Here is a 26,256-nt window from a genome sequence, read left to right on the forward strand (position 1 = left end):
GAGAGGCATAGATAAGATGGACAGTCAGTGCTTTTTCCCCAGGGCAGGAACAGCAAACACCAGGAGATGTCTTTATATAGTGAAGGGAGGAAAGTTTAAGGGAGACACAAGGGGTGTGTTGTTTTTTTTATATATATTGGGTCCCTGGAAGACTTGGTCAGGGGTGGTGGAGGCTGCAACAACAGGGGCGTTTAAGAGACTCTTAGACAGGCACATGGATGAAATTAGAGGCTTATGAGGTAGGGAGGGTTTAGTTTTTTTTTGGTAGGAATGTATAGGTCAGGATAACATCGAGGGCTGAAGGGGCTGTACTGTGCTGGAATGTGTTATGCAATGTTCTGTGCATTCTCTTAATATCGTCTGATGAGATGTATCCAAGGGTTCTTGGCAGCAAGGGAGAAGATTGCTGGTCCTAGTCAGAACTAATTTGCATGCAAGCTGGCAGACAATGGGTTGACATAGGAGGCAGGGGAGACTGTAGAAGGTATTTTTGTAACGGACTGGTGATCAGTCATGTCCCACAGATATTGGTGCATGAACAATTTGGATATTATGTGAGTTATGTCTGGTTTTACGTCTGCCTGTTTTGCACTGAGGACCGGAGAATGCTGTTTCATCAGGTTATACTTAAGCTGACAATAAACTTGACGAGAAATTAACAATTGTCTTTCACATTCCAGCATGTGCTTTAATATGGTTAAAGGGCTATACGATTAGGAAACTTGCAGATGATATTGGTAAGATGGGAAGAGCAAAGGTAAGTGGAATTTAGATTTAAATTTAAAGTTTTGTTTCAAGTTATTTGCCACAAAAATATATAGTTTACTGATAAGAGTTCTTCTGTGAACAGACAAGAGGTTATCTCTAACATTCGTAAGGACAGAAGGGGCACATCTTACAGAAGAAAGGATTACCACGAAAAGGAAGATCGATTAGCGTTAAGCAAGGGCAGCAGGGGATGGGGCTCATTCAAGAGCCTGATGGCAATGGGGAAGAAACTGTTTTTAAGCTTGGTGGTGCATACTTTCATATTCTTAAGCATTCTTCACGATGGGAGGAAGTAGGAGGGAGTGTGCGGGGTCTGATTTCCTTTAGTATGTTGACCGCCTTTCCTAGGCAGTGAGAGATGCAGACGGACTCCATTGACAGGAGAAGACTTTTTATAATGTTCTCTGAGCTGCACTGACTGCCTTCTGCAGCTTCTTCAGATTTTGATCAAAGGAGCCCTGTCCCACTCTGATGCTCTTGATGGTGCACCGTCGAGGTTGTTGAGAAAAGGGGTGTGTGTGTGTGGAGAAACCTGCTGAACGCCTTTACTCTTCTGAGAAAGCCGAGGCATTGATGCACTTTCTTGATTGACGCATCAACATGCTGTCACGGGTCCAGTAATTGGAAACATTCATTCCCAAGAACTTACTTCACTACCATGAACGTGGACAGAGGTGTGGACTCCACCCCCTCTGCTGAACCCAATGATCATCTCCTTCCATTTATGATGAGGGAGGAGGTTGTTACCGTGGCACCATGCTACGAAAGTTACAAGCTTTTTCCTGTATTCCATTTCATCATTGTTTGATACCTGGCCCGTGACTGTGGTGTTGTCGGCAAATTTGGAGTGGTATTTAGCTGTATAGTGGGGGTGTAGTAGAAATGTATTAAGGGGCTGAGTACATATCCTTGTTGCATGTGATCATGGAGGAGACATCATTACCTATCTTCACCGATGTGGTTTGTTAGTCAGGAAGTCAAGGGTCCAGTTGCTGAGGGGGGCACGAAGGCCAGGAATGAGTTTACTGGGGCCATGGTATTGAAGTTTGACACAAGTGTCCTTGGCATCCAGATAATAGACGATAGACAATAGTCAATAGGAGCTGGAGTAGGCCCTTCGGCCTGTCGAGCCAGCACCGCCATTTTACAGATCATGGGGCCAAGTGGAAAGTTAGGGATACAGTGTCTGCTGTGAACCAATTTGGCTGGTCAGCAAATTGACTTAGGTCAAGGTTGGCTAGAACCCATCTGAGCCGCGATCAGTTTCTTCCCAGCATTTGATGATGACAGACATCAGAGGGCACCAGTCAGTCGTCATTCAGACCTAATATTCTGCTTCGGAGCTGGTCTGATGGTGGCCTTCTTGAAGCAAGTGGGGACGGTGGCCCGTTGAAGGGAGAGATTAAATATGTTCCTGAGTATATCCATCAGTTGATCTGCATAAGATTTCAGGACATATCCTGGGGCTCTGCCTTGGCCAGTTACCCGCTGTGGATTCACCCACTGGAAGGCTGCCCTGACTTTAGCACGTCAACCCTGTGCTGGCTCCCTGATTGAAGCGAGCATAGAACACATTGAACGCCTGTGCATTGCTTTGTATTCCGCGGCAGCACGGATTCCTGTCATTGTTGACACGTGACCATGATGAACTCTTGGCACTCGAGCTTACCATAGTACTGTCTCTTGGCTTTTCGATGGCCTTCTGGAAACTGCGTTTTGATTGCTTGCAGTGGCCCGAGTCTCCTGTACCCAATCCAGCCTTTGACAGTGAGTCAACTTCCTGGTTCACCCATGGTATTCGACTGGGGTAAACCATCACTGTCTTCTCCATCACGCCGTCTTCGCCACACGGTCAGATGAAGGCGGTGAGTGGGTGTTCCTCAAGGTTGTGCACTGAGCCTTTGAACAAGGACCAGTCTATCCACTTGAATGACCCTCCTCAATGTTTGCTTGTATACAGGTAGCATCAGTATACCTGATGATCTGATTTGAGGTGTGAATGAGGATGGAACAGAACACATTCTTTAAAAATATACAACAGTGGTCCAGGGGGTTGGGATCGCTGGTGGGGCAGGAGATGTGCTGGAAGGGTGGGATGGGGTGGGGGAATCTGAATGCCAAGAGTAACAATTTACACTTTTGGTCTCTCCCTCTCCCCTCCGTCTCACAGGTCCTGCAGAGACCAAGATGAATATACTGGATTGGTTTGAGTTTTCAATCAACATTATTTTACCCAGAATCTCTTCAAAATGTGCAGCTTCTGACAATACTCTGGGATGAATGTAATAGCAAACACTGGGGTGGGCTTGTCTGTAACCTTGCACAGTGATCTACAAACATCCTGTGCATCAGTTGTCCTACAAGGGGAAACCAAAGCACTGAGAGTCTCTGGGTCACTGCTCTACCTTGGTATTTGCTGCAATCCAATTGGAGGTTTCACTGTCATCGTCGCACTTCTTAATCCACTTCTTCAACCACTAGAATGAAGAGAGAAAATGTTCTTAGCACTTGCTGATAAGAAACAAGAGCATGGATGGGGCTCATCACGTTTAAAGTACAATTTAAAAATGACTGACCCCTGTGGAGATCAGTCCCTTCTATAACCACTGACAGTTCTTGGTTTTCCCTGCACCATCTCATCTACGGGTGAACAACCACCTCAGCTTTAATGCTGCTTTTGTCTGGTCCTTTCCTGCAGCTTCATGCTGATTGTTTTCATCGTATTTCAGACTATTTTTCCTCATCATTGCTCTCACCACTCCTAATAATGCTAGAAAATACCATACAAAAGACTTTAATTACATTTTTAACATTAAATTTAGACATCCAGCATGGTAACAAGCCCTTCCAGCCCACAAGTCCATCCCACACAAATGCCTCCAATTAACTTACAACCCCCAAAAGTTTTACACAGTGGGAGGAAACCCACAGAGAAACCGGGAGAACATTCAAACTCCTTACAGACAGCTGGGGATGTGAATCTGGATTGCTGGTGCCGTAACAACCTTGTGGTTAACATGCTGCCCTAAAAGAATCCAATTTTATGAAAAGGCCATCAACCTGACCTGAAGTGTTAACTTGGTTTCCCTCTCCACAGGTGCTGCTTGACCAGCTTCGTGCTTTCGCACCTGATTGAGGGTCTCACATCACCAACAATGACCTTACTTTTGCAAGGTGTCATTTTGTATATAACTCAAAATGCTGAACTGAAGATCCATCAGCAAGGTAACTTTGTAGCCATAAGACATCATTCAGCCCATCGAGTCTGCCCCGCCGTTTAACCATGAGCTAATCCATGCCATGCCATGAAAGACCTCAACAATGAAGATGCTGTTTACATCCGGTTCCACACGGATGGCAGTCTCTTCAATCTGAGGCGCCTGCAAGCTCACACCAAGACACAAGAGCAACTTGTCCGTGAACTACTCTTTGCAGACGATGCCGCTTTAGTTGCCCATTCAGAGCCAGCTCTCCAGCGCATGACGTCCTGTTTTGCGGAAACTGCCAAAATGTTTGGCCTGGAAGTCAGCCTGAAGAAAACTGAGGTCTTCCATCAGCCAGCTCCCCACCATGACCACCAGCCCCACCCTCCACATCTCCATCGGGCACACAGAACTCAAAACGGTCAACCAGTTTACCTACCTCGGCTGCACCATTTCATCTGATGCAAGGATCGACAACGAGATAGACAACAGACTCGCCAAGGGAAATAGCACCTTTGGAAGACTACACAAAAGAGTCTGGAAAAACAACCACTTGAAGAAACACACAAAGATCAGTGTGTACAGAGCCGTTGTCATACCCACGCTCCTGTTCGGCTCCGAATCATGGGTCCTCTACCGGCATCACCTACGGCTCCAAGAACGCTTCCATTACCGCTGTCTCCGCTCCATCCTCAACATTTATTGGAATGACTTCATCACCAACATCGAAGTACTCGAGCTGGCAGAGTCCACAAGCATTGAATCCACGTTGCTGAAGACCCAACTGCGCTGGGTGGGTCACGTCTCCAGAATGGAGGACCATCGCCTTCCCAAGATCGTGTTATATGGCAAGCTCTCCGCTGGCCACCGAGACAGAGGTGCACCAAAGAAGAGGTACAAGGACTGCTTAAAGAAATCTCTTGGTGCCTGCCACATTGACCACCGCCAGTGGGCTGATATCGCCTCAAACCATGCATCTTGGCGCCTCACAGTTCGGTGGGGAGCAACCTTCTTTGAAGAAGACCGCAGAGCTCACCTCACTGACAAAAGACAAAGGAGGAAAAACCCAACCCCAACCCCAACCCACCAATTTTCCCTTGCAATTGCTGCAACCGTGCCTGCCTGTCCAGCATCGGACTTGTCAGTTACCAACGAGCCTGCAGCAGACGTGGACATACCCCTCCATAAATCTTCGTCCGCGAAGCCAAGCCAAAGAAAAAGAAAAAAGAAAGAATCCATTTTCCCACTCAGCTCAGTCTTCTCCCCATACTCTGGCTAATCCTATCAACCTCTGCCTTCAATAAACCCAATGACTTGGCCTCCACAACCACCTGTGGCAACAAATTCACCTCCTTCTGGCTGAAGAAATTCCTGCGCATCTCTGTTCGAAGCAGACGCCCTTCAATCCTGAAGTTGTGCCCTTTTGTGCAAGACTCTCCCACCATAGGAAACAACAGGCCAAGAGTTATCTAACACTCCTCGTATAACCCGTTCATTCCCAGAATCATCCTTGTGAACCTCCTCTGAGCCCTCTCATCTATTTGGAGCAAAGGCTGTAAGCGCTATCCCACACATTTTTTCCTGATCCACCAAATGTAGACAATTCATTTACTCACTACCCCCCATCGCAATTTCAGGACTTAGTTACAAAGGAGAGATTGAATAGAACAAAGCTTATTAATTTCCCCCAATAAATCCCTTCTTAAAATCCACCACAGTTCCCTCGAATCTTAGATCACTACAGCACAGAAATAGGCCACTGCCACCCCTTACAAATGGGCAATGTCTGTATCTGAAAATTAATTAGTCTGTCTCCTCTAATGGCTTCCTTGGAACACCATCTTTTCTAAACATTGTAGTGATAGACATTGAAGTTTCACTTCACCTGCAATTTTAAATCATTTTAAGCGCTTTCGCAGGAATGCCTTCACATTACTAATGTGCAAATAGTACCGAACATATTGATGGAGACAGTCTCTCACCTTGCATTTAACAGGATCATGCCAATTCTCAGCACAGTTGAAGCTGTAATTAAAAAACAAGCTTACTTTATGATATTCAGATGACATTTCAGATATTTCAAGAAGCCCAATAACCAAGAGGGATACTTTGATGGAAATTTGCTATGCTCTGCACACTTACCAGAACTGCCGCCCACATTTACAGCGAACTGGCTTTGCATCAGGATATTGGACTTTAATAACGTGGTGACAGTCAGGGGCAGGGCACCATTTTAACAGTCGATTGCACTGTGATGGAAAAGCACAACTGTTGGTGTCTCAATCAGTGTGAAAAAAACACAGCACGAGAAGGTGGCACAGAAAGGTTTGGTACCTGCCTAGTCACCCTGAGCTGCACTCAGTCCATAGCCAATGCCAAGACCACTGCCATCCTGCCGAATCCCTTACAAATTAGTCTGTGTCCTCCAAAGGCTTCCTGGGAACACTATCTTCAGATATAGACATTGCCATTTGTAAAGGATTCGGCAGGATGCCAGTGGTCTCAGCAGTGGCTAAGGACTGGGTTCAGGTCACTCGATCTTGACCTCCCAAAGGAAGTCATATTTTGGAGCACACTTACCAATTTAATTTAGAGATACAGCATGGTAACAGGGGCTACCAGTGCACAAGCACGGGCTGCCCAAATACACCCATGTGACCAATTAACCTACTAATCTTGCACACCTTTGGAATGTGAAAAGACCGAAGCACCCGGAGGGAACCCAAGCGGGAAAAAGTACAAGTTCCATACAAGCAGCAGCAGATTCAGCCCTGAATCACTGGCGACGTAATCGCATTGAGCTGACCACCCATGCTGAACTTGGCAGAGTGCGGAAAGGCTCCACAGAGGAATTTCAAATCCAAACTATTTCAAAGACCTATTTAGGTGCATTGAGTACAAGAGCAAGTTTCTGGGTCGGCTACACATGGAGTACCTTGTGCAATTCAGGGTGATCCGTTCCAGGGTGGCTGCAGGAAGCTTTGGTAGGATACAGAAGAGAGTTACCCTCTTATCTAGGCAGCATGTTGTTAGGAGCTCTGGGGAATGTTGGGCAAATTTGGGTAATTTCATCTAAGGAAGGCCCAAATAAGATGGATAGAAACTTTATCCCCAGGGCAAAATGTCATATTTAAGATAAGGGGGTGGGAGTAATTTAAAGATGTATGGGCATTTTTTAATAAATAAACAAAGTGTGGCAGGTGCCTGGAACAGGTTACAGGGTAGTGGTGGAAATTTAAGACAGTAATGTTCAGCAGCCTTTTAGGTGGAGGCATGAAAATGCACCCATGAGAGGGAAAGGTACTGCGTGCAAGAAGCAGAGATTTGGTTTCATTTGATATCATGTTCACAGGCATCATGGCTGAAAAGGCCGGATCCTGTGCTGTGCTGCTCCACATTCTAGGAAAGCTCCTTTTAATTTCTACTTGTTGATTCTAAAGAGAGAAAGTCTTACCTCTACAAAACTGTTAGTTATTAAATGCTGGTACTTCAACTTGACTTTGGAATCTGTGATCAAACGCCTGGAGAAAATAAATGGAAGCACAACTTTTCCTTTAGACTGACAACATACATGAATAAAAGGAGTCTTTCCATAAGAAAGCAACCCACTCACAACCTCCAATCGTGCTGATCTGTGCGTTAAGCAAGGGATGAGCTTTTAAGAACTTAAGAGTCTATAAAATTCTTCACTACGCAGTTATTAATATGTGCAATTCAATTGTCACTCAGTTCTCATACTTGCCATTCAATTAAGATTCTGTGAGGATGTGCAAAACCTTTCTGGGCAGTCGTGACACTGGATTACTGGCTTGTATTAGCAATATCCCATTGACGTCCTGATGAAAACTAGTTTCCGCAAATATTATACTTCTCAGTGAGAAGACAGCTATCCTGTTTAATTTGAAGCGTGGTCCATGAGAGGAGGTCAAGAGTGCAGCCTCCAGGAAGGTGGCTTTGGGTACAAGTAACTGCCTCATCTTGAGCGAGCTTAAATGAAAAGATATTTTGGGGTTGGTATTGCTAAAATATGCTCACAGTTCTTCAAAAAGATCCAATTTTGCAGGCTTTCACCTGAATGGGCAACGCAGTGGTACAACTTGCACAAAAAAAGTGATCAAACAGGACCATTATTAACATGAATTTTCTAACCAGAAAGCAGTGAAATAAAATGGTTGGCAGAGAGTCTAAAAATCAAGTTTTGTGAAAGGGTAAATCATCAGAAATAAACTTCTACCCACCCTTGTTTTTGTGAAAAGTGAAGCATATAAATTGTATGCATTTTAATATGGTTCAGGCAGCAGATAAACAAAACTTCTTCAGAAACCATCAAAGAAACAAGGGCCAAGTTAAGGTGCAAATACATAAAGGTGCTGGAGAAACTCTGACATATTGGAAAATGGAAGTTTTGAATGAGGAACAAATGCACTTACAATAGGTCAAATGCAGCACAAAATAAAACTCTCAGCATTGTTTGGAATAAAGCAGCCATTCAACAAAATCTCTCTTCTTGCAGCTTGACAGGTAGTGCCTAAAAATGGTGAGTTCATTCCTCTCTCTGCATCCCCAGTCACCACACACAAAAACAGTTTAAAACTAGTTTCATCCAGGAAACAACAAAGAAACATAAAAGCCACAGATGCTGGCATCTTGGGGTAAATGAAGAAATGCTGGAGGAGCTCAGCAGGTTAGACAGCACGCATGCATTGAAAGGTTTCGGGTCTGGGTCCTTTATCTCAATAAACTGACATACAGTACACTGAAACGCTTGGGACTGGATGGTTTTCGGTTATTGGAGTTTTTTTGGTTAACAGAACAATGGCTTTAAACAGCACAGTTGCATCAACAAAATACTTCTATCAGCGGTTAAACAACAGCAGTCTTTTCAAGCATGAAATAATGTTTAATACGAAAAAAAACTTGATCTCTGCTTACAAGATAATGCAGCACCAAACACTAGAAATTCTCCTTGATGGTTTCCTCTCGTGTCACCTGCCTTATTAACAACTGTTATCAAAATGGCGCCAACAGAGCGTCAGAGCCCCACACGGGCAAATCAATTTGTGACGTCATGTCGGCGCCACAAAAAAGTTCGGGGAAACGTATATTGGGAAAGAAGCTGGGAGAGAGGCCACAAGGTGTGAGAGGTGGAAAAGATCCTGGGTGTGGTATAAGTGAGGGGTGGGGGGGGGGGGGTCAAGAAAATAAAGAAGTGAGGGGAAAATGATTTCTTCAGGATTTGCATATATATTTACATCATCGGTCTTGATAAAGGGTCCAGACCAGACACGCTGACTGACCAGTTCTACCCATGGATGCTGTATGGCCTGTTGAATTTCTCCAGCTGTTCTTTGTCTACTCATCTAGAACCATAGAACATTACAGAACAGAAAACAGCCCCTTCAAGTCTGTGCCGAACTATCATTCTGTTCAGCCCCACTGACCTGCACCCAGTTCATACCCCTTCATACCTCTCCCATCCATGTACCTGTCCAAATTTTTCTTAAATCTTAAAATTGAGCCTGCATTCACCTCTTCAGTTGGCAGCTCGTTCCACACTCCCACCACTCTCTGAGTGAAAAAGATCCCTCTCATGTTCTCCCTAAACCTTTACCCTTTCACCTTTGACCCATGAACTCTAGTTTGTCTCTCACTTCACCTCAGTGAAAAAAGCCTACTTGCATTTACTCTACCTATCCCATCATAATTTTGAGGAAACAATTTTTTACCAGTCAGTCAGTGACTGTTTACATGTCTAACACTATAGTAATTAGGATCCATAACCTGTACAAAACCCAAGCAGAATGTACAGAAATCTTTTCCCACCCTAACCCTAATGTGCAGACTATTCATGACCCACAGCTCAAAATAAAACACCATTATATTACCACTTTGAAAAATGAGGAATCACCCAGCCAGAAGGTTATTTGGTCATATTGACAACCGTGTTTTACTGGGCATTTAATGTTTAAGAAACTGCAAGAACTCTTCTGTCTCTCCACCACAAAGGGAAACCACACATGTTCTCATTTACAATTCCACTTACTGCACCATTTAAATCTCAAAGTATTTTACACACAATGGGTTACAAGCATCTAAATGCGGTGGCAGAGAACCCCCACAAAAGATCACCCCTCTGCACTTATTTATTCCTTTTTGTAGCGAGCTAATCAATGGTGGGGAAAAAAGGGAATTTTATTACTGGCGTTTGTAGTCATTCACTTTTCCTCCTTTTTTCTGATGTGGAGTAGGGGAAGCCAAACCTACAACTGTTTGTGTAATGCACTGCATTTAGGTGCTGCAGGTTGTGGAAAACTAAAAAAGCCACCGCTGTAGAATTGATAAATTTGCACAAAGCGAAAACACGGTGAGAGACAACATCCACAAGCTGGAGAATCATGTGATGAATCTTCTGTTGGAACAGTGGAGAGACAATGCTGAGGACAAGGCCTCGTCCCATTGTACCGCTGCAGGAGTTGTCCCAAGGCCCCTACACTACTCTGGAAGCTTTGGTTTCAAACAAATGGAAAGCATCCCATAGCACAGTTCTGACCAACAGCGGAGAACAATAACTGAAACAACATCAATGACCTCACTGTGTGCTTCCTGGCTGTTAAATTTTCTGCATTAGAACTGCAACTGCAATTCTTTAGCTGCAGAGCAGTTTGGAAGATCCCACGGTCAAGATCCAAATAAACACGCATCTTTCTCGTCACAAAAATTTGCCCATTTTTCTTTTCTCCTTCAATCTCAGGAGCTAGACTTATCAACAAAGTCTATAATAAACCTGTAGCTCCCACAACTGCATCACCCCCACCCCTCCTACACACACTTTTCTCACATTTTCTACATCAGTCCTCAAGATGAAGCCTTCGACATTTTGGTCCTTCTCAGGACCTATGACTTGTCCCCCTCAACCACCTGTGGCAACAAATTCCTCAGATTCACCACTGAAGAAATTTCTCCTCATCTCCGTTCTAAAGGGATGTCCTTTTATTTTGAGGCTGTTCCCTCTGGTCCTAGACTCTCGTACTACTGGAAACCGCCTCTACTTCCAAATCTATCCAGCCTTCTGAACAAGTGGACTGCACCTGGAACTAGGAAGCTTAGTGCTGTGCCCAGATCAAATTACAGTTCCCTTTTCACTTTAATCCTAGTCTTTACATATTTGATCTTCTCTTAAAATGCTTCTATCAAAACAACTCATCTATTAAAACAATACTTACATAACTGTATTGTCATCAACGAGGATATCACAACCATGAGCTGGGCAGGATATTGTCTGCAAAGAGATGCAAAACAAACAAGTTCACCGATGGATTCATGATTAAATATTTCAGTTCCAGAAGCAACAAACACATCCAGTGGAATGAATACATACCTGGCCCATACCTTCCTCGATGATCTTGGTAGTTAAGTATTCATTCCAACATTGCATACAGAATTTGTGTCCACATTCCAAGCCTGTGAAATACTGCAAAAAGGAATAAATTGTAAAAACAATGTTGGTGTCATGTTTAGACACCAATAGCATCCTGGAACATGCCAACATTTAGTCACCACCAGCTCTTTAATGAAATGCAGCAAAAGTTGAGCACAAAGGTCCACAGACTTCAAAACACAAACTTTCCAGTCCAAAGCTGGATGTGTCTCATCTGAGTTTAAATCCATTCATAGTGTAATCAAAGGGTAATAGCTAATGGGGATCTACACATCTGGAGTGCTATCAGTAATATTCCACAGTAAGTGGATCACCTTTTGTCATATGCATTCATGCTTGCATGGAAGCAGGTCAGCTTATTGTGAGGATCTGACAAAGAAGAGACGTGAAATTTTTAAAGTTTATTTCTCACAAAATACCTCGTAGAGTGAGAAGATTTCAGCGAAAAGGCTAACAAGTAATATGTCTAACATTATATTTAGCCAATTTAGAGCAGTGGTTCTCAACCTTTTTTCTACTCACATACCTCCTTAAGTAATCCCCTATGGCATAAGAGGCTATGGGTGCCATGGGGTTAGTAAAGAATTATTGTGGATTGTGAGTTTTTTTAAAAAAAGGTTGAGAACCACTGCTCTAAATGGTGATGTTTTAAATTTAAAGTATAGGATTACAACAAAAAGGAAGATGAACCAGCTTCAAATAAGAGCAGCATGAGAGCACCGTTATGGGGTTAATTCAGGAGCCTGATGTGGCTGCAGGGAAGAAACAGTCTTTAAGCCTGTTGGCGCACACTTTCACACTCTAAAGGTATCTCTCCGACTGGGGGAGGGGGGGGGGTGGGGGAAGAGAAGTGAATGCGCCCGGGATGTGATGAGCCCTCAGTATGTTGGCTGCTTTTCCAAGGCATGGAGTCCATGGAGTTTTCATTATATGTGCAACTTCTTCAGTTTTTCAGCAGATCCATGCCACACTGCGACACACCTTTCTTTTTCAATATTTTTATGAAATTCAAAATCAAAAAGTAGAGTACATATTAAAAGAAAAATAAATACACGACACTTCGATCATAACATTCCGTCCAAGGTTCCCCACATTCTCAATCAAATTATATTACAGTAATATTTTATTATAAAAAGAAAATCTAAACTGACTACCAAAAATACAAAGATGTTTGGCAGAGAGGAAAGACAGGAATTCCTTAACAAAGTGATAAATTACCTTATTAGTCAACACTTCTGCATTATTATCTGAAAAAAATTTCATAAAGGGTCCCCACAGTGTTTGAAAATTTAAATTCAAATCGGAAATTGAGCATCTAATCTTCTCTAAATTTAAACCTGACATGACATCACGTAGCTATTGAGGAGGGGTAGGCAGAGCAACTTTGTTCCTGTGATGCATCTGGTAAGTATACTTTCAGTGGTTCACCTGTAGAAGTTGAGGGAAAGGAGGGGACACACAGAACTCTGAAAGTCAAGGCACTGGTGCACTTTCTTGATCAGCATGCTGCCCGGATCAAGTCAAAGACATTTATTCTTAAGAACTTGAAGCTTTCTATTCTTTTGACTTCAACGCCATGAACGTGGACAGGGGTGTGAACTCTGCTCCCCCTTCTAAAACCAATGATCATCTCCTTCCATCGATGATGAGAGAGGATGATACCTTGGCACCATGCTATTAGATTTTCAATCTCTTTCCTGTCTTCCATCTCAATTATTTGATACCCGGCCGGTGACTGTGGTGGCGTTGGCAAATTTGAAGACGGAGTTGGAGTGATATTTAGCGATACAATTGCGGTTGTAGAGGGAGCGTAGAAGAACACCAGTGTTGAGTGTGATCACGTTGATGCGTTGTGGAGTCCGATGGTGGAGGGGGAGCAGCTGTTCCTGAACCTGGTGGTGCGAGTCCTGAGGCACTCAGACCTCTTTCCTGATGGCAGCAGCGAGAACAGAGCATGTGGTGGGTGGTGTGGATCTTTGATCATTGCTGCTGCCCTCTGATGCCAGCGTTCCCTGTAGATGTACTCAATAGTGGGGAGGGTTTTGCGCGTAATGTTGTGGGTAGAGCAGGGGGCTAAGAACATAGACCTGGGGTGCTCTGGTACTGATGGAAATTGTAGAGAAGGTCTTACCAATCTTCCCTGATTGTGGTCTGGAGGTGAGGATCCTATTGCACAGAGGAGTTTTAATTCCCAGGTCTTAGGAGTTTGCTGATCAGTTTTATGGGGGTGATGTTGGTGGGGACAACAGTGAGGCAAGCTCGGGTCATTTACTCTGAGGTAGTTGTGGGGAGATTTAATAGAGATAGATAGAATTTTGAAGATTATAAGAGACCAAATCTCATTCCAGAGAGATAAACCAAGGCTTAAGGCGACTGACTGAAGGGAGACGGACGGTTTCCCTATTCAGAGAGGGGTAGGGGTCTAGCTCTTTTCCTGAAAGGGACAGGAGAGGCAGAAGTCCAGAATAATAAAGTATGTGGATGTGTACCTGACGGGTTGTGGAGCTAGAGACCCAATTGGGGTTTAGGCAAGGTGACTCCTTAATTTTAACAATGGGAAAACTACGGGTGAATGGCCTCCAGTCTCAAAATCTTCCTCGGACAATTTTCCCAGAATAAATATAACAATTTGAAAATGTTAGTGCTGCAACCATCTTCATCAACTTTCTGGGATAAATATTATTTGGGCTTCAAGACTTTTCTACTTTCATTATGAAAGTTTGTTTCTTGAGGAATCTGTTCAAATTCCAGAGCTTTAGGATAAATGCAACCCAATCTCTAAGGAGTTTGAACTTTCTCCCATGCCTGCATGGGCTTCCTCCCACATCCCACACTAGGCGAATTGATCACATGGGTAGATTTGGAAAGCACAGGTTCATAGGTGGGAAGGGCCTGTTACCATGTTGTAGGTCTAAAATTAAAACGATCCACCGAGGATCAGTAAAAACACAATGCTGGAGAAACTCAGCATGTCGTAACTGACATTTCGGGTTTTACTGCAAACTTTCATGTTTTACTTTTACTTCAAGGAAAAGAGCTGAAGAAACAAAATACATGGCCTTCTAAAGGTTTCCTAAATGTTACCAGCACATATTCTTTATAAACAAATCAGAGTAGAGAGCCTCTGCTCTCTGAAAGAGGGATGGACCAGGGCTAAGATTAGGAAGATTGCATGTGAGAAGCGGTTTCAATTTCTAGATGAGCATAGCACAAGGAGTTAAAACAGATGAAAGCCCAGAGATTGAATGGTACCAGAGATGGAAAGTGGACCCAATGGAGAGATATTTAACTCTGCATCAATGGAAGGGGTTGAAGCAGAGTCTGAATACATTGATGGAGAAGTCTGATGTATTCATGAGGGAGAGCAATGGAGGCAGAGCTGTAGCTAATTTCCAGGATGTCGCCTGTGATTGCTGCAAGGGTTCCATTTGCTTTGATTGTTTGCCTTGAGCCTCTCATTATTTATGTTGTTGGTCCAATTTACCCAGCATATTTCTTTTCAAACCTGCAAGAGTACAATCCTGAAGTTAAATGTATTGGATTGCAAGAAAACCATTTTGGCAAATTTCCAATCTGACATTGTACCTGCTAGTTATTATTGATTCCCATCAAGTCTCATCAACGTTACCTTCGAGGAAACGTGCCAAAGCCAGAATTTGTTTTCACCTTAGTTTGAGGTGGCAAAAAATTGCTCACACGGAACTTCTGGGTTGAACTAATTCAATGTCATATAATAAAAAGAGTTCCTCAAATAAGGAAAGAAACCTGAGAAGGCCACTTACTTAGAGAATATTCAGGAGTAATTCAAAGACTTTCTAAGCATCAAATTAATTTAGCATTCAGCTTCATTAAAATCAGAAAGATGTTTCTTGCGACCTCTACTTAATGGAAGATGTATATTCTTAATAGAGCAAATCCCTTGGTATGCGGCACCTATGGGGATTGGTAGATGCCAGATAAATGAATGCTCTGGTAGCTAAAAATACCTGAAATTAACAATTTTGACTATTTATCACCCTTTTTTCAACAATTTTGTTTTAGCTGTTTCCCCAAGTGGAAGGCTCCCGGTAATTTGACTCTTGCATAAACTTGGCAGGAGAGAGAATTCAATAGGATGTCAACTCCCAATGTTAAGGGACTGTGTTTGGTGACTTCCCTTGGTCACAAAAACTGAAGGCAATAATTTTAGATAATGGCTGCACTGCCATCCAACACAGAAATGTGGAACTAAAAGGATGGGCATAGTGTACTTATAGCTTTTCACAGCAACATTGTGTGTGTGATAAATATCAAGTCACATTTTGGTTTTCCTTGAAAATTGCCTTCAGGGCATTACATAATGTTCCATAACAATCAAGGTTCTTCTGAAATGTTCAGAAATGACATTGCAGCCCATTTGCAGACAGAAAAGTCCAATAAACAGCAATGAGATGAACAATCATTTCCTATTTTTGGTTAAGAGATTTGATGTCAGTTTGTACACCAAATGAACGACAAGCATAACCATAGTGCAGATCTATCCAAAAGCTAACCAGAATGTAGCAACTTTTTTAAAATTTAGACATAGCACGGTAACAGGTCTTTTTGGCCCATGAGTCTGTGTGCCACCCATTTCATACCCAATTAACCTACACCTAAGGTACGTTTCGAATGGTGGAAGGAAACTGGAGCCCCCACGCAGACACGGGGAGAACTGGAGCCCCCACGCAGACACGGGGAGAACTGGGGCCCCCACGCAGACACGGGGAGAACTGGGGCCCCCACGCAGACACGGGGAGAACTGGAGCCCCCACGCAGACACGGGGAGAACTGGAGCCCCCACGCAGACACGGGGAGAACTGGAGCCCCCACGCAGACACGGGGAGAACTGGAGCCCCCACGCAGACACGGGGAGAACTGGAGCCCCCACGCAGACACGGGGAGAACTGGAGCCCCCACGCAGACACGGGGAGAACTGGAGCCCCCACGCAGACACGGGGAGAACTGGAGCCCCCACGCAGACACGGGGAGAACTGGAGCCCCCACGCAGACACGGGGAGAACTGGAGCCCCCACGCAGACACGGGGAGAACTGGAGCCCCCACGCAGACACGGGGAGAACTGGAGCCCCCACGCAGACACGGGGAGAACTGGAGCCCCCACGTAGACACGGGGAGAACTGAGCCCCCACGCAGACACGGGGAGATCTGGAGCCCCCACGCAGACACGGGGAGAACTGAGCCCCCACGCAGACACGGGGAGATCTGGAGCCCCCACGCAGACACGGGGAGATCTGGAGCCCCCACGCAGACACGTGTATAAAATTAAAAATTAGTCCTCAAAAATGTTTTTATACCCAGTTCACAGCAATATCTACAATGCAAAAAGTTTTAGTGCTGGAACTCAGTGTAATTTTGGAAACATTTCATCACACAGCAAGAATATAAATTGATGCGAATGATACACAGGTGCTGATATATATATAAAGGATTTACACCACTTGAGCAGAACCCATTTTCAATAAAATGTCTCATTTTTGTAGTTGAAGCAGATTTAGTGAGTGGATTTTCAGTAGATAAAAAAACGATGAACTCAAACTAAGTACTACACTACACTAACGATGGTTCATTTATGTAAAGTTGACCAATTACTATTCCATTGAAGAGATTCTTTGGCTTGGCTTCGCGGACGAAGATTTATGGAGGGGGTAAAAAGTCCACGTCAGCTGCAGGCTCGTTTGTGGCTGACAAGTCCGATGCGGGACAGGCAGACACGATTGCAGCGGTTGCAGGGGAAAATTGGTTGGTTGGGGTTGGGTGTTGGGTTTTTTCTCCTTTCCCTTTTGTCAGTGAGGTGGGCTCTGTGGTCTTCTTCAAAGGAGGTTGCTGCCCGCCAAACTGTGAGGCGCCAAGATGCACGGTTTGAGGCGTTATCAGCCCACTGGCGGTGGTCAATGTGGCAGGCACCAAGAGATTTCTTTAGGCAATCCTTGTACCTTTTCTTTGGTGCACCTCTGTCACGGTGGCCAGTGGAGAGCTCGCCATATAACACGATCTTGGGAAGGCGATGGTCCTCCATTCTGGAGACGTGACCCATCCAGCGCAGCTGGATCTTCAGCAGCGTGGACTCGATGCTGTCGACCTCTGCCATCTCGAGTACTTCGACGTTAGGGATGTAAGCGCTCCAATGGATGTTGAGGATGGAGCGGAGACAACGCTGGTGGAAGCGTTCTAGGAGCCGTAGGTGGTGCCGGTAGAGGACCCATGATTCGGAGCCGAACAGGAGTGTGGGTATGACAACGGCTCTGTATACGCTTATCTTTGTGAGGTTTTTCAGTTGGTTGTTTTTCCAGACTCTTTTGTGTAGTCTTCCAAAGGCGCTATTTGCCTTGGCGAGTCTGTTGTCTATCTCATTGTCGATCCTTGCATCTGATGAAATGGTGCAGCCGAGATAGGTAAACTGGTTGACCGTTTTGAGTTTTGTGTGCCCGATGGAGATGTGGGGGGGCTGGTAATCATGGTGGGGAGCTGGCTGATGGAGCACCTCAGTTTTCTTCAGGCTGACTTCCAGGCCAAACATTTTGGCAGTTTCCGCAAAGCAGGACGTCAAGCGCTGAAGAGCTGGCTCTGAATGGGCAACTAAAGCGGCATCGTCTTGAAGAGATACAAGCAACATAAACAGGCAAGTGTGTCTGGAAAGAAATGCCAGCAGGGGCCAAAGTTAATTCCACAAAAATCTGGAAATTAGTCTCTGGTTATTGGGAGAAAGAATCAGTATTTTCAACACAATGTGCCACCCCATACACTATTTGGAGTGTAATAGTCTGTACCCTACCTGGCCATCTGATACTGAGTTAGTGATCCTAGTGGTGCTTCCACACCCCCAACTTTCTTCTTTCTAATGAGAGAACACGAGACTTGTTTCTATCTTGTTATTGCTTTACACCACTACTACTCTCAATTTGTATTAAAATATACAATTATTAATGAAGAGTGACTAAAATATCTATAAATAAAACAATAGGATTCATACCCAGTCTAATAATACTGCAGACAATTCTAACACTATTTAAGTCAGTGCATTTGTTTTGATAATATGAAGATGCCACCAGAGGTCAAGACCCCAGACTCAAAACAAGGATAAACACTCGATCCAACAGGGAGAGTGGGCTGAGCACTCAGGTCTTTCCCATCAGGAGAATGACCTTCAAGACTGAATTAGGAGACTGATTACATTTTTTAAATTCTACTTGATTGCTGCAGAGACCCTCATAACTCATTGCAGCATGTCCAGAACAGTAATTTATTCGGGCTTTTCTTGAATACAGAATCACAGACAAGGATTTACTATTTGCTCAAAGGTCAGGTTGTTAAATTGTTGCATTAACCAACCCAAGCTGGGTCTGAGGATCAATAATAAAGGGACTTGACATGGAGCAGTTTACATGGAGATCATCTAACATGATCATAATTTTACAATGCTCCAAGAAATGTAATCAGAATCCGTTAAACCAAAGAGAGCTACCAGTACTTAGATAAGTAAATTAGTCTCTGAATAGCCCAATGTTAATTTTAGTGGCACATGAGAAGCAATACCAATTCCAAGTGAAAACTGATAATAAATACACTATATTTATATTGGACAAGTTCAAAAAGGTAAGTTAACTTTGGATAAGCAACTTGACTCCAACTTAATTTATCCTTAGTTTCTTTCACACCTGTGCCGCCCAACTACATCCAAATTAATCTACAACCCTGTATATTTTTGGAAGGCGGGAGGAAACCTGGGGAAAACCCAGGCAGACTCAGGCCCAATGTACAAACTCCTTACAGACAGCACTGGATTCGATCCAGGGTCGCTGGTGCTGTAACAGCGTTGCACTAACCGCTACACTAACTGTGCTGCCCCTTCCCAGAAGAAACCATACACAGATCAGATAGAATTTCTCCAGACTTACAAGGGCCTCATTTTAAGAAGAGCCTTCACTGCGTGTGTGATAAATATCAAGTCACATTTTGGTTTTCCTTGAAAATTTCCTTAACACACAAATTTTAACTCCATCAGAGGGGAAACCACAAGGACTCAATTTGTGACAGCCACATGGAACCTGTGGCAAAACCTTAGAAATTCCTGACTTCATTGTACTGTGGGAACACCTTCGACATATAGACTGAAGGAAGATCCCTAGAGCTTCCACAGGAAGAGTTAGGGATGGGCAATAAATATTTGGCATGCATTACCAAAATTAATATGAGAGGAAGAATGAATAGGGGAAAAAAGAAGGAACGAGGACGTTAAATAAAAGACTGGGATACTGTGCTTTAAAGGGACCATATCTAATGCCCAGTCTGTTTATTGGCAGAAAATTCTGGTGGAATACAATATCCAGATTTTAGAAAGGCATGATACAAGTAAACAAACAGGGTCCTATTTACAAACTTTTCAACCAGCACTAATGACAGCAAAAGAATTGAATAAAATCCGTTTAAGATCCATGGCAACTACATGTCCTGTCGGCATCTTCAACTCCAGGAACTTTAGCTCAGAGATTATAAGCTAGATTGGGAGATTCAGAGCTGCTCGCTCGGTACAAGTTACTATGTTGAAAAACATTTGAATGTAAAATTGGTCAATGTGGACTTTGTAGAGGGACAAAATGTTATGACTATGAGGGAGGCAGATACAGGAAGTCCCTAGTTATGACAGCATTTTGCACTTGAGTTGGTATGTGGCAAATGAACAGTGTGATAATCACAGAAACAGGAGAGCAGGCAGGTGCCAGGTAGAGCATCTGACAGTGGCCTCAGTAACTCAGTGATTGAGAGGTGAGCGTGCTCAATGCTCTGAGCTCTGCACACCCCCTGATCCTTGTCCCACAACCCAGCCATATCAACCCCAATCTATCCCAATGAGGACCTGGAGAGGGATCAAGAAATTAACATGACAGGAGTTTCAGCCCATCTAAATGAAAATCAAAAGATTGCTATGGATAATCTGAAATAAAAACAGAAAATGCTCAAAGTATCTTAACATCCCAACTCCTAGACTCAATACTTGATATATGAAGGCCAATACACCAAAAGCGCTCTTTACGACCCTATCTACCTGCGATGCCACTTTCAGGGAATTATGTATCTGTATTCCCATATCTCACTGTTCGACACACTCCTCAGGGCCCGACCATTTACTGTGCATGCCCTTTCTTGGTTTGTCCTTCAAAAATGCAACTCCTCCCACTTGTCTGCATTAAATTCCATCTGCCATTTTTCCAGTTGGTCCAGATCCCTCTGCAAGCTTTGAAAACCTTCCTCACTGTCCACAACACCTCCAATCTCAAATTTGATGATCCAATTGACCACATTATCATCCAGACTGATATTGATGACAAACAACAATGGTCTCAGCATCGATCTCTGAGACACAGCCCTAGTCACAGGCCTCCTGCAATCGTCCACCACCACTCCCTGCGCATAGCTAATGTATAAGCCAATTTACGACCTCATCCTAGATGTTAAGTACCTGAACCTTTTTGTCTCTGTCAAAGGCCAAAATGAAAAGCAATACCACAATAATAATTTCTAGATTTCGACCTGCAATCTAAAAAAACAAAATGAAATAGATTCAATGAGATCTGAGAACACGTGGCTCAGAGAGTAATGAGGGAGAAATGTGCTTCAGTTTGTGGAGCAATATCATGAATTTGAGACAAACATGAGAAGGGTGGGGGGTGGAGTGGAAACAGAAGCACAAAGAGGGGAGATGGGCAAGCAGCTGAAGTAATAGGTTGTAGTCGAGTGTTCTGATGTGGTCATACATCAGGAGAATAGTTCAAAGGAGTGAAGCGGGAGTATTGCAAGAAATTCACAGAACTGCTGAAGAGGAAGAAAACTTCTTCCAAGTAGGAAATAAATTTAAACAGAAGGGACCAGACTAGAGTATTAAAATTGGTAATAAAATATCCATGATGTGCCCAGAAGGGACAGTGAACACCTTCAAATTTGACAGAACAGGAAAATCTGGTACAAATTTAAAATGGAAGATTTTTATTATCTGAATTCATGAGCATTTGTAACATTGAGAGATGACTGAATGACACAATAAATGGACATGATTTGATTTGACACCTCGCATAATGCTCAGCACATACTCGCAAGAAGAAGAAAGCTATGGAGTTATATATAGAGAGTTGCACTGCAATGCTGGGAATTGGTATAAATGCCTGCTGTCCTACACTTTACAAGAACAACTTACTTACCACTGGTTTGCTTGCAATGGTAAGCAAGTTGTTAGAGAGAAAAACCCCAGGGTGGTAGAGATATACAGCCAGACGGAGTCTGTCAACACAGAGTCCCAGCAACAGCCCACATCTCAGTACTGAGTAAATATGCCTCTAACCCAGCCCTCAGAGCCAGCCTCTTCACACGAAGCCATTGCCGTGGGAAACTAGTTTCCTCAAAGAACAGTGAATGAAAATCTGACAAATGGTTCCAGACCCAATACATTAACTGTTTCTCTTTCCACAGATGTTGCCTGACTTGCTGAGTGCTTCCAGCATTTTCTGTTTTAACCCCACACAACTGTGCTCAACCCAAACATTTGTCTTTTCAAAATACAGAGTCTTGGTGAACAGACTAGAGGATCAGGATCAATCAGGGCAATGCAGGGCAAGGCTAAACAGAACATCAGAAAATAGTAGAAATGCTCTGAAAAGCCAGTTAACAGAGTCAACATTTCATTACAGGTTTGAAGTAAATGCTTGCATATCTTAAAGAAGTGGAGACAGGAGACTTGATAATTAGATTGAACAGTCACTAAAGGGGAATCTAGGTGAATCATAAAAGCTAACAGGCACATTCAACAAGCAGTTCATCACAAAGAGTTTAAAAAGGGGGATGTTTTGTTTCAATTGTACATGATGTTGGTGAAGCCTCATCTGGAATTATTTTAGTGCCATTACTTTAAAAAAGATATAGTAATATTGAAGGTGATTCACCAGGCTAATTCCTGGGACAGGAGGATTGTCCTACATGGAGTGTTTAGCCATTGAAATTTTGAAGATGATCGGGTTACCTTGTTCAAAATACAAAACATCCCAACAGGGCAGGAGAGATGTTGGAACACATTTGCTGATGGGAAAAACTCAAATGAGGGGCAAAACTTAAGATATGGGGATGATCATTCTAACTGAGGTATATAGAAATGTCTAACTGCAGAGGGAGGTATTCCCACACACCCCCCGCGCCCCGCCGCCCGCCCCCACCGCAAGAGAATGAAGCTAGATCATTAGAAATAATTAAAACAGAGGCAGATAGATATTTGAAAGATCAATACAGAGGGTTGAAACCAGCACAGACCAGCTGTTATCATGTTGATTGGTAGGGCAGGGCCTGATGGGCTTCCTGCATTATTTCCTCCATCTTCTCATTATACACTCTAAACAGTTTTGTTTGGGCATTTCAGTCATCGAGCATATTTCGAAATGCGCAACATTTCAACTCATTAAATCTAGGATCTAATGAGATGTTGAAAAGATTTCAGTGCTGGTTGGTTTCCAAGATCACAACAATTACGTGGCTGCTTGCAAGCCATATTTAGCCACAGCCTTAAGTACACTTTAGTAACAGGGAGTGTGAAAGGATCAGGTTTTTGAGGCTTAGCCACTAGGTTAATGTTTGCATGGAGTGTGATTAGATCCACCAACAAGGAACAAAAAAATTTTTTTTACAGGAAGTGAACAGGGAAAAGCATTCCCATCATGACTTTTAAAACAAAAACTCTAAAGCAAAATAAAAGGAATTCCCAAATGAACCACGTATTTAACAACAGAAAGGGTCATTTTGATGGTTAGTTCACATTTTAAGAGAGCCTACTTGGAGGGAGAGTCACACGACTTAAAAATAACACTTCAGACAAACTCATTGGACAAAACTCACACTTTGGAAATAGTGCTTGGTGACCAGTCAACAATTTCTGCATAGATCTGTTGTTATTGTGGGAGTCAGATGCATCTTCTTAGGCAATGTTTTCAGTCGGGCCACAATATTTTTTTAAACCTACTGTTGTTTGTCAAATACAAATGATCATTCACAAAAGCCATTAGCCTGGTCAAGTACCAGGATTTGTTGAGCTTGCAAACACATTGCAGCAGCAAAATTTGGGCTCTGCTAACCTCGCCCGCATAGGGTCAGCTCTCTGCTACTGGAATATTCCCTTCCACGATCCTTTGGATTTTCACACCAAATGTATCGAGCAGAGAAGGAATTGATCATCAGGATCATTAGGGGCCATAGAACTGGGACAATTTTTTTAAAAAAACAGATTCTGTGGAATACTGTTTGAATTTGTTATAATGACAAAACTGGCACAGCAGCTGATCTACAGAGCTGAAACGATCTAATATGGTAGAGATTGGAATTTCTTGCAGTTTATTTATATGTCCAAGCAAAGCAAGAATAACAAGCATATAAGTGATCACCCTACTCGACCTTAAAATATTCCATGTACTGCTCAGCAACTAGAAAATCTCATCCTTGGGATCAAACTTTACTACTGATAAGCAATGAGCATTTTGGACGTACACCCTGCTATGACATACCCCAATTTTACGCAAATTCGGAGATAACATGATGAGTCATTGGACTTCTTTTGTTTTACATATGGTTGCTAATACATGAATTCGTGAATGTTTTTGATTTTTCTCCTACCCCTGCCTCCTGCTGCAGGCCTGGCGGATGGAAGGTGAGTGGTCTCGCTGGACAGCCAGGACCGAGTGCGACGGCAGCACTGAGCCATCCCCGCAGGGTGCCTTCAACCGGCAGCCTGGGAAGTACCAGCGTTGCAGCTAGGCCAAGACCTGTACCGTCATCCACAGGCCATCCGCCCTGCCTGACATCACGGCCCACATGCCAGCAGTGGCTGAGATGCCCAACGAGGCGGCAGACAGGGAGAGGTCTGCGCAAACGGAGATCGGCAGTTCCAGCCAGAGCTCGTCACTGGACAGCCGGGGTGCTGCGGCATGCAGGCGGAAAGCACAAGTGGTTCAAGGTGACGGTGGGGAAGGCTTGGTTGGTATCCAAGCTGCAGGAAAGGCGATGGGCGGAGAGCACTGAGGCGCCACCCATCGACTACAGCCAAACGACGATGCCGATGGGGGGGGGGGGGGGGCCTGGAAACTGAGCATACCCAGCACGCGGCCTCAGCACAGCCACCAGGGGACCTTGAAACCGAGCACACCCAGCATACAACCTCTACAGCCTCAGCGCGGCTGCCAGGGGATCTCAAAGCCAAACAGAACCAATTTAGCGCAACCCTGCTTTTTGCCCAATGACATGTTTTGGACCCAAATGATCACATTATAACTGGATTTCACTGTAGCTTGCACCAGGACTGAATAATAGTTTGTCTGCAGTTCACAAAATTTCTCCAAAGTAAAGGTGCCCCGTCTCAGCCATGTGAATGAGAGTTGTACCAACACCAAGCTCAAAATAAAGTTGAAACATCTTATTACTTCTGAAGGACAGTTGTACGTTATTTGTAACGCAGCTCCTAATGCTGTGCGGTGTATAATGCACTTACCGAGTTAGGATACTTCAGGAAGCAGATCGCACACACCATATCCTGTGAGGAAGACCTCGTGTTCATCTGACGTGTTCGAGATTTTTTATAAGGGTTAACGACGTGACACTCTGCAAAAAGTTTCTCCAGGTTCCCATCAAAATATCTGTAACAATTAAACATTGCATTTTTTTTAAAGAAATTAAGTAGTTTTGAATTGTTCTTTTAAATCTTCTTTGAACAGTGACATTTTTAAAATGAGCACCCCCAATCTTAATATTTACAAATACTTACACAAAACATCTATGATGGGAAATGGTTCGGTCAATACCAGACGACAATAGCATAGATTACTAAAAATCCCAGCATAATCACCCTGACCAGTTTACATCAGTAGTAAGAAAAGCAGAAATAGACATCTGGCAATAAGCCCGCTCGACCATCATCAAAATCACGTCTGATCTCATAGCTCGAGGCCATTTATCAGCACCATTCCTGTCTGTGTCCTTTGATTCTCCTAAATATCCATATTTCCATCTCTTTTTCCAATCGAATCTCGATTGCCCTCTGGGATAAAGTACTCCAGAAATTTACTGCTCTTTAATGAGAGGAGTGCTCTTCAATCCAGATTAAACAGTCTACCCCAGTACTCCTGGTCTTGCTGCACCCAGTGCCCCCACTGTGATCTGCTTTGCATTGGAGAGACCTGACACAGCAAACTGGGAGATCTCTTTGTTGAGCACCTCAGTTCTGTTCTACACAATAGTGGGAATCTCACAATGGCTACCCATTTCAATTTCCCATCCCGTTCCCTTGCTGACATGTCTGTCCATGGTTCTTTGAACTGTTAGAGTGAGACCACCTGCAAATTGGTAGAACAATACCTCATATTCCACATGGGCACCTTCCAAACCACCCCCCCCACCCCCCACAGGCTGCAAGCTCAGCCCCCCTGCTGTTTACCCTGCTGACCCATGACTGTGCAGCGAGATACAGTTCTAATCTCTATCATTTGCTGACAACACGACCGTGGTGGGGCTCATCAGCAAGAAAAGAACGATGAGTCAGTTTAAAGAAAGGAGGTGCAAACACTAACGGGCTGGCGCAGAGACAACAACCTACACCTGAACGTCAACAAAATAAAGGAGATGATGGTTGACATCAGGAAAGCCCAGGAGATGAAAAATTGGTAAATCAGGAATTCTCCAGTATTGCACCATTTGCTTAATATTTGGAAGAAGATTCATGTAGAAAGAAATAAAACAAACTACCAATTATCAAAACTAATACTGACGCAAAATCAGCTACTCCCTTT

The 26,256-nt window shown here is 43.7% G+C and overlaps 1 protein-coding gene across 2 annotated transcripts in view; it reads right to left on the bottom strand.

Moving 5' to 3' along the window:
* The window catches only part of LOC138745399 (E3 ubiquitin-protein ligase ARIH1), a 66,148-nt gene that overhangs the window by 15,783 nt on the left and 24,109 nt on the right, over window positions 1–26,256 (bottom strand). The window contains exons 3-10 of one of the 2 annotated variants that reach the window (XM_069902396.1): window positions 24,963–25,107; window positions 18,222–18,284; window positions 11,350–11,442; window positions 11,195–11,250; window positions 7,426–7,492; window positions 6,114–6,220; window positions 5,954–5,996; window positions 3,174–3,245 (exon numbers count right to left, since the gene is read on the bottom strand). In XM_069902396.1, the coding sequence (XP_069758497.1) occupies window positions 3,174–3,245; window positions 5,954–5,996; window positions 6,114–6,220; window positions 7,426–7,492; window positions 11,195–11,250; window positions 11,350–11,442; window positions 18,222–18,284; window positions 24,963–25,107 (646 nt within the window). The remainder of the gene's footprint in view (window positions 1–3,173; window positions 3,246–5,953; window positions 5,997–6,113; window positions 6,221–7,425; window positions 7,493–11,194; window positions 11,251–11,349; window positions 11,443–18,221; window positions 18,285–24,962; window positions 25,108–26,256) is intronic. The other variant, XM_069902397.1, reaches the window with a different exon arrangement.

This window comes from Narcine bancroftii, chromosome 11, assembly GCF_036971445.1.
Source record: "Narcine bancroftii isolate sNarBan1 chromosome 11, sNarBan1.hap1, whole genome shotgun sequence".
Lineage (NCBI taxonomy): Eukaryota > Metazoa > Chordata > Chondrichthyes > Torpediniformes > Narcinidae > Narcine > Narcine bancroftii.